The following is an 8577-nucleotide window of genomic DNA, read 5'->3' as shown; positions in this document are numbered from 1 at the left end:
TCAAAACATCTGTTCAAAGAGCTGAAGGAGACCATGGGCAAAGAACTAAGGGAAATCTCAAAAAACAATGTCTGAGCAAAATGAGACTATCAATAAAGAGGTACAAATTATTTAAAATGAGCCAAACAAAAATTCTAGAGCCAAAAATACAATAACTTAAATGAAAAAAAAAAAAATAACTGGGGGAATTCAACAACAAACTTGAGAAGGTGGAAGGAAGGATCAGCGTACTTGAATATAATGCAATTGAAATTACTCAGTCTAACTTGAATATAAGACCTGAAACCATAAAACTCCTGGAAGCAAACATAGTAATAAGTTCTTTGACGTCAGTCTTAGCAAATTTTTTTGGATCAATCTCCTTATACAAGGACAACAATAGCTAAAATAAATAAATGGGATTACATCAAACTACATGTACAATGTAGGAAACCATTAACAAAATGAAAGGCCTACTGAATCAGAGAAGGTATTTGCAAATCACATATCCAATAAGAGGCTAAAATCCGAAATATATAAATCCGAATTCATACAACTTAATATAAAAACAATTTTTTAATAAGTAAAGGAGGGGAGCCTGGGTGGCTCAGTCAGTTAAGCATCTGACTTGATTTCCACTCAGGCCATGATCTCACAGTTTATGAGATCAAACCCCATGTCCATCTCCGTGCTGAGAGTACAGAGCCTGCTTGGGATTCTCTCTCCCCCTCTCCCCCTCTCTCCTCTCTCTCTCTCTCTCTCTCTCTCTCTGCCCCTCTCCCACTTTCTCTCTCTCTCTCTCTCAAAATAAATAAATAAAAATTTTTAAAAAACAAGAAAAAAATAAGTAGAGGATTTGAGTAGACATTTTTCCAAAGAAAACACACAAATGGCCAACAGGCACATGAAAAGATGCTTAACATCACTAATCCATCAGGGAACTGCAAAACAAAACAACAATGAGATATCAACTCATACCTGTCAGATTGGCTATTATGAAAAAGAAAAAAAATAACAAGTGCTGGTAAGGATATGGAGAAAAGGGAACCATAGTACACTGTTGGTGGAGATGTGAATTTGTGCAGCAATGGAAGCAGTTAGAGATTTTTACTGGAAAATAAAATCAGAAATGAAAAAGGAGGCATTACAACTGATACCACACAAATACAAAGGATCATAAGAGACCACTATGAACAATTATATATATAACCAATATTCATAATATATATAACCAACAAGTTGGATATCCTAGAAAATATGGACAAATTCCTAGAAACATACAACCTACCAAGATTGAATCATGAAGAAATAGAAAATATGAATAGACCCATAACTAGTTAGGACACTAAATCAAGAATAAAAAATCTCCCAATGGAGAAAAGCCCAGGACCAGATGGACCTGGTAAATTCTACCAGGTGAATCCTTCACTGGTAAATTCTACCAAACATTTAAAGAAGAATTAATACCAATCAAACTCTTCCAAAAAATTGAAGATGAAGGAACACTCCCAAACTCATTTTATGAGGCCAGCCTTACCCTGATACTAAAACCAGACAAGGACACTTCAAGAAAAGAAAACTACAGGCCAAGATCCCTGATTAACATACATGCAAAAATCCTCAACAAAATACTTACAAACCATATTTGGCAGCACATTAAGAGTCATACGCCATGATCAAGTGGGATTTATCCCTGAGATGCAAGGGTGGTTCATATATTCAAATCAACAAATGTGAAACACATTAATATAATGAAGGATAAAAATTATAGGATCATCTCAACAGATGCAATAAAAAGCATTTGACAAAATTCAACATTCTTTCATGATAAAAACTCTCAATACATTAGGTATAGAAGGAATGTACCTCAACATAAGTAAAGTCATATATGACAATATTTCAGCTATATATTTCATATATGACAATATTTCAAGAGTGAAAGGTCGAAAGCTTTTTCTGTATGATCAGGAACAAAACTGGGGCACCTGGCTGGTTCGATCAGTAGAGCTTGTGACTCTTGATCTAGGGGGTCTGAGTTCAAGCCCCACGTTGGGCATAGACTTTATTTTTAAAAAATGTTTGGGATGCCTGGCCGGCACAGATGATAGAGCATGTGATTCTTGATCTCAGGGTTGTGAGTTCAAGCCCCATGCTGGGGGAGATTAGGAACAACAAGGGTGCTTACTATCAACACTTCTATTCAACTCAGTACTCGAAGTCCTAGCCAGAGCAATTAGGCAAGAAAAAGAAATGAAAAGCATCCAGATCGTTTGCTTGTACATTGCTTGTAAAATTGTCATTTGTTTGCAGATGTCATGATCTTATATATAGAAAATCCCAAGGACTCCACCAAAACACACACACACACACACACACACACACACACACACACACAAACCCAAAAAACTAATAAACAAATTCAGTAAAGTTTCAGGATACAAAATCAACACACAAAAATTAGCGATATTTCTATATACTAACAACAAACTATCTAGAAGAGAAATTTTTTTTAAATCCCATTTATAATATCATCAAAAGCAATAAAATACTTAGGGCTAATTTAACCAAGGAAGTGAAAGAACCATACACTGAAAAATATAAGACACTGATGAAAGAAACTGAGGAGGACACAAATAAATGGAAAGATATCCTGTGTTCTTGGATTGTAATATTAATATTGTTAAAATGTCCATACTACCCAAAGTGAGCTAAAGATTCAATGCAGGATGAGCACTGGGTATTGTATGTAAGTCAATTTGACAATAAATTATATTTAAATTTTTAAAAAGATTCAATGAAATCTCTGTCAAAATTCCAATGGCATTTTTTACATAAATAGAAAAAAAGGCAACCTAAAATTCATATAGAACCACAAAAGACTCAGAGTGCCTGGGTGGCTCAGTCAGTTGAGCAGCCGACTTTGGCTCAGGTCATGATCTCGCGGTCAGTGAGTTCAAGCCCCGTGTCGGGCTCTGTGCTGACAGCTCAGAACCGGGAGCCTGTTTCAGATTCTGTCTCTCCCTCTCTCTGACCCTCCCCCGTTCATGCTCTGTCTCTCTCTGTCTCAAAAATAAATAAACGTTAAAAAAAAATTAAAAAAAAAAAAAAAGAACCACAAAAGACTCCAAACAACCAGAATCATGAAGAAGAAAAACAAAGCTGGAAGCATCATACTTCATAATCTCAAACTATATTAAAATGCTATAGTTATTAAAACAGTATGGTACTAGCATGAAAACATACATAGACCAATGGAAGAGAATAAAGAGCACAGAAATAAACCCATGTGTATGTGGTCAACTAATCTTTGACAATGGCACCAAGAACAACAATGTTGGTAAAACTGGATGGCCACATCTACAGGAATGAAACTGGACCCGTATCTTACACCACACACAAAAATTAGCTCAAAATGGATAAAGACTTAAATGTAAGACCTGTAACTGTAAAACTCCTAGAAAAGGAAAAACTACTTGATACTGGTCTTGGCAATTACTTTCGGGGGATATTACACCAAAAGCAAAATAAACAAGTGGGACTACATCAAACTAAAAAGCTTCTGCACAGAAAAGGAAGCCATCAGCAAAATGAAAATGTAACTTAGGGAATGGGAGAAAATATTTACAAACTATCTGATAAGGGGTAATACCTAAAATATATAAGCAACTCACAACCTCAATAGCAAAATAAACAAACAAAATATGATTTAAAAATGGACAAAGGACCTGAGTAGACAGTTTTCCAAAGAATATACAAATGCCTAACAGGTATATAAAAATATGCTCAACATCACTAATCATCAGGGAAATGCAAACCAAAAACCACAAGGATATATCACCTCATACCTGTTAGAATGGTTTTATCAAAAAGACAAGAGATAACAAATGTTGAAGAGGATGTGGAGAAAAGGGACCCCTCTACATTGTTGATAAGAATGTAAATTGGTACATACATTATGAAAAACAATATGGATTTCCTCAAATAATTAAAAATAGAACTACATATGGTCTAGCAACCCCACTTCTGGGTATATATCCAAAGGAAATGAAACCACTACCTCAAAGTGATATTTGTCCTCCCTTATTCATTGTTATCATTATTCACAATGGCCAAGACATGGAAACAACCTAAGTGTCTACTGATGGATGAATGGATAAAGAAGATCTAATACATACATACATACAATGGAATATTATTCAGCCATAAAAAAGAAGGAAACTGCCATCATGACAACATGGATGAACCTGGAAAGCCTTTTTTATTAAGTGAAATAAGCCAGACAGAGAAACACAAATAGTATATGGTATCACTTATATGTGGAATCAAAAAAAAAAAAAAATTCAGGGGCGCCTGGGTGGCTCAGTCGGTTAAGCGGCCGACTTCAGCTCAGGTCATGATCTCGTGGTCCGGTCTGTGAGTTTGAGCCCCGCATCGGGCTCTGTGCTGACCGCTCAGAGCCTGGAGCCTGTTTCAGATTCTGTGTCTCCCTCTCTCTCTGACCCTCCCCCGTTCATGCTCTGTCTCTCTCTGTCTCAAAAATAAATAAACGTTAAAAAAAAAATTTAAAAAAAATTCAAACACATAGAAACAGAGTGGTGGCTGCCAGGAGTTGGGGGCAGGGGGAGCATGGGGAGATGTTGGTCAAAGGTACAAACTTTCAGTTACAAGATGAATAAGTTCTAAGGAGTGAATGTACAGCATGGTGACTGTAGTTAATAATACTATATTGTATACTTGAAATTGGTAAGAAAGTAGATCTTAAGCATTCTCACCACAAAAAAGGAGAAACTATGTGAAAAGGTAACATGTGAAGTGACAGAGGTATTAGTTAACTTGATTATGGTAATTATTTCATAATGTATACCTGTATGAAGTCATCATGTTGTACACTTTAAATACATACAATTTTGTCAATTATACCTCAATAAAGTTGAGGGGAAAAACAAGGAGAAATCTTCATGGCCTTAGATTTGGCATAGGTTTCTTAAATATGACATTAAAAGCACAGGTAACAGAAAAATAAATAGATAAGTAGGACTTCATCAAAATTTTAAAATTCTATGTATCAAAGGACACTATCAAGATAGTGAAAATCCACAGAATAGGAGGATATATTTGCAAATCATATATCTGATAAGGGTCTATTATCCAGAATGCATAAAGAACTCTCAAAATCCAGAGGCGTCTGGCTAGCTCAGTCCAAAGAGCATGCGTGTGACTTGTGACCTCGGGATCATGAGTCCAAGCCCCACACTCGGTGTAGAGATTACTTAAATAAATAATACTTAAAAGAAGTATCTTTGGGGTGGCTCAGTCAGTTAAGCGTCCGACTCTCAATCTCAGCTCAGGTCTTGATCTCAGGGTTGTGAGTTCAAGTCCCACATTGGGCTCCACACTAAGCATCAAGCCTACTTTAAAAAAAAAAAAAAAAAGAACTCTTACAATCCAAAAATCAAATGCACATTTTAGGAAGCAACAGTCCTCAGCCTGTGGAAGAATGGGGAGAATATGGAACCTAAAATGCAGTGAAGAGGCAATCATAGTGTTCCAGGAGAGACACAGTGAAGCCTGGACCAAAACAGTGGCCAAAGGTAGAAAAACGGCTGGACAGATTCAATTGATATTGAGGAGACAGACTCAGGAGACTTGGGATCCGATGGGCTGTGTGAAGTTTTCGTTTCCGCATACTAGTGAGGCAGCCTTTCAGGAAGGAAAAGGAGGGAGATCCCTATTCTTGCATGGACAGAGTGGCTGGGGATGGAGGAAGTGAAAGTGTCTGCCTGCATAAATAGGCAGCAGACCAGTCCTAGCTGACACACGGACCCCCAACTTGCAGCTGTCCACCTCGCCTACCGCTCTGGCCTCACACTCACCTTCTACCACAGCCATGGCTCAGTCATTGGCTCTGAGCCTCCTTGTCCTGGTCCTGGCCTTCTGCATCCCCTGGACCCAAGGTATCAAAGAGGGAGTTGCCTAGGATGGGGAGAAGGGGAGGCGTGGGTGGGAGCCTACCAGGAGCCCCGGCTCCCTGTAAACCCCACCCTGCAGGCAGTGATGGAGGGGCGCAGGATTGTTGCCTCAAGTACAGCCTAAGGAAGATTCCCGCCCAGGTTGTCCGCAGCTACCGGAAGCAGGAGCCAAGCAGGGGCTGCCCCATCTCAGCTATCCTGTGAGTGGGTGCAAGAAGGTGGGTGCAGCTGAGTGGGGAGGGCATGGCGGGCAAAACTAGGACAGGCTTGCTAATGCCCAACCCCCAGGTTCTCACCTCGGAAGCGCTCTCAGCCAGAGCTATGCGCAGACCCTAAAGAGACCTGGGTGCAGCAGCTGATGCAACGTCTGGACAAGCCACCAGCCCCACGGAAACAAGTCCAGGGCTGTAAGAGGGACAAAGGAGCCCCCAAGTCTGGCAAGAAGGGAAAGGGCTCCAAAGGCTGTAAGAGGTGAGGAAGCTAGAGGGACAGTGGGAGGGAAGTGAAGGGGAGCCCTGATCAGCCCCTCAAACCCCTCTTCTGCCTTCCCAGGACTGAACAGCCACAGACCCCAAAAGGGTCATAGCCCAGTGACCAGCCTGGAGCCCAGGAGGCCCCCACCAGCCTCACTGGGGCTTGGAGCCCCAATCCAAGGAGCAAGAAGTGGGCTAGGAGAGGGGGTAGACTCAGGGGCCGCAGAGCAGCCACCTCATGCTGGCCTTGCCTCACCCCTTCTCCTGCTTCAACCATCCCATCTGTATACCCAGCCCTACCCTGCATGGCTACGTTGCCCACACCAGGCCAGACCCAGAAAGGCAGAGGAGGGAGAGTCTCCCAGGAAGTGTGAGAGGAGGCAGCAGGACTGTCCCCTCTGAGAAAAGGTCACCCAGGATACTGGACCTGACCCTACTCCCACTGCACCCTACTGCTTTCTTGTAGATACAATTTACACCTAACAATAAAAACCTGTTCCAGCCTCCCACTCAAGTATCTGTTCCTGTGTGTTTGCGTCAATGGGGAAGCCAGTGTCACTACAGGGTGGGGTCACACACTCTGGTCCCAGCCAAGAACTTGACCTGGAAAATTCTATTTTCTCACCTATCCCAAGAGTTTTCTTGCCTCCCAGTTACCCTGGCAGTAGAGGGATCTGGGCTGCTCCCAGTCTCTGAGAAATCCCTGTCAGTGAGAGATGGTGGACCAAGAGCACACATCGCCAAAAGCTCTGCAGGCCTCTGAGACCCTGAAGAGGGCCCTTCCCTGGTTATGTCCAGCATGCTATCACTTCAGGAGTGACCTCCAGATATTTTCCTAGCTCTGCCTGGGACTGCCACCACTTTCCCTGGGGTCCTCTGAATACGAAGGTCCAAGGACTTCTTTGGGAGGGTCCCCAGAAGGGAGAATGGAACCTGGGCCTGCCTGTAACACAGGCAAACACAAGTTCTACTAAAACCTACCCTATGAACAGTTCCAGCCCTGGGACCCCTTCAGAGCCCCCATCCCTTCCCAAATACCCACACACTCCTGCCCTCATCAGTGAAGCTGGGTCTCTCTTTGTTTAATGGAGCTGTGTGCTTCTCTATTCCTATCTGGGCTTCTTGACTCCCTAAGCTCCCTCCCAGGTGGGAAAGCCTTCTCTCCTTCCCTTTCTTCCCTAGGGTACTTTAGCCACTTTAACCTCTGAGACCAAGGACTAAGTCTCCTGTGGCAGGTATTTAGAACCCCAGAATTCAAATGCAAATCAGTGTCCTCTCTAAGAAGACTCTGGCCTGGCTCTTCTCTACCTCTTCCTCCCCAGAGCAGAGATCCCCTCATTGCCTCTTTTATCCCCATATATAGGGAGAGGGAAAACCATTGGGGAGCCAGGCCATGTGGGAAAGAAGGGAATAGATCCTGGGTGAGGGGCGAGAAGCTAGAGGTGACTGCCCCACCACCTTTTCCTTCCGTGGGAGCCTGAGCACACCACATCATTTACTACTTATCATAAAGTCATTAAAGTAAGTGCTGTCTGGTCCTCCTGCAACGGGCGAAGATGGGGGCTCTTCCTACCTATCCTCGTGCCGCAGGTGTGATCTTAGTCTGAAAATTCAGATATGCAAGAATTACTGCATTTGTGTGTGTGTGTGTGTGTGTGTGTGTGTGTGTGTGTGTGTGTTTTAATTATTTTTGAGAGAACATGACCAGGGGAGGGGCAGAGAGAGATGGAGACAGAGGATCTGAAGCAGGCTCTGCGTAGTCAGAACCACAGTGTGGGGCTCGAACCCACAAATCATGAGATCATGACCTGAGCTGAAGTCGAACACTCAACCAACTGAGCCACCCAGGTGCCACAAGAATTATTGCATTTTAAAATGTTCTTTCAATGAACTTAATCCTACTCCAAGCCCCTGCACTGGAGTGCTAATGAGGAATTCAACATTAGGAAGTCTGGAGATCCCACTTGCCAAGGGCTGTGCAAAGGTCATAGAAACATCAAGGCACAGAAGAGGCTTCCTATCTGCTCCCCACACCATCCCATCACTGGACATCAGTCTTACCAGTAAATGCTAAGGCCCTTGTGGTACTAGCAGGTATGACTCTTCAGGTGCTGGCTTCTCAAACTCTTAGCTCTGTGCCGCATTAGAGACACAGG

At 42.3% G+C, this 8577-nt stretch overlaps 1 protein-coding gene across 1 annotated transcript; it reads left to right on the top strand.

Annotated features, from left to right (window-relative positions):
* Nucleotides 1-5775: 5775 nt before the first annotated feature.
* Nucleotides 5776-6930, top strand: CCL21 (C-C motif chemokine ligand 21). Its single transcript, XM_003995587.6, has 4 exons — nt 5776-5933; nt 6028-6148; nt 6237-6419; nt 6501-6930. The coding sequence occupies exons 1-4, from the start codon at nt 5867-5869 to the stop codon at nt 6532-6534; spliced, it is 405 nt and encodes a 134-aa protein (XP_003995636.2). The 5' UTR covers nt 5776-5866; the 3' UTR covers nt 6535-6930.
* Nucleotides 6931-8577: the final 1647 nt, after the last annotated feature.

Source organism: Felis catus, chromosome D4, assembly GCF_018350175.1.
Source record: "Felis catus isolate Fca126 chromosome D4, F.catus_Fca126_mat1.0, whole genome shotgun sequence".
Taxonomy (NCBI): domain Eukaryota; kingdom Metazoa; phylum Chordata; class Mammalia; order Carnivora; family Felidae; genus Felis; species Felis catus.
Note: the sequence above shows the minus strand (reverse complement) of the source record. Positions and strands in the feature narration are given on the sequence as shown.

Excerpts from the sequence above, each read along its gene's own strand:
- CCL21 (XM_003995587.6), top strand. The coding sequence starts at position 5,867 with ATGGCTCAGTCATTGGCTCTGAGCCTCCTTGTCCTGGTCCTGGCCTTC. Across the intron at positions 6,149-6,236 it reads TGCCCCATCTCAGCTATCCT|GTTCTCACCTCGGAAGCGCT; the intron begins GTGAGTGGGTGC and ends CCCAACCCCCAG. Across the intron at positions 6,420-6,500 it reads GGCTCCAAAGGCTGTAAGAG|GACTGAACAGCCACAGACCC; the intron begins GTGAGGAAGCTA and ends CTGCCTTCCCAG.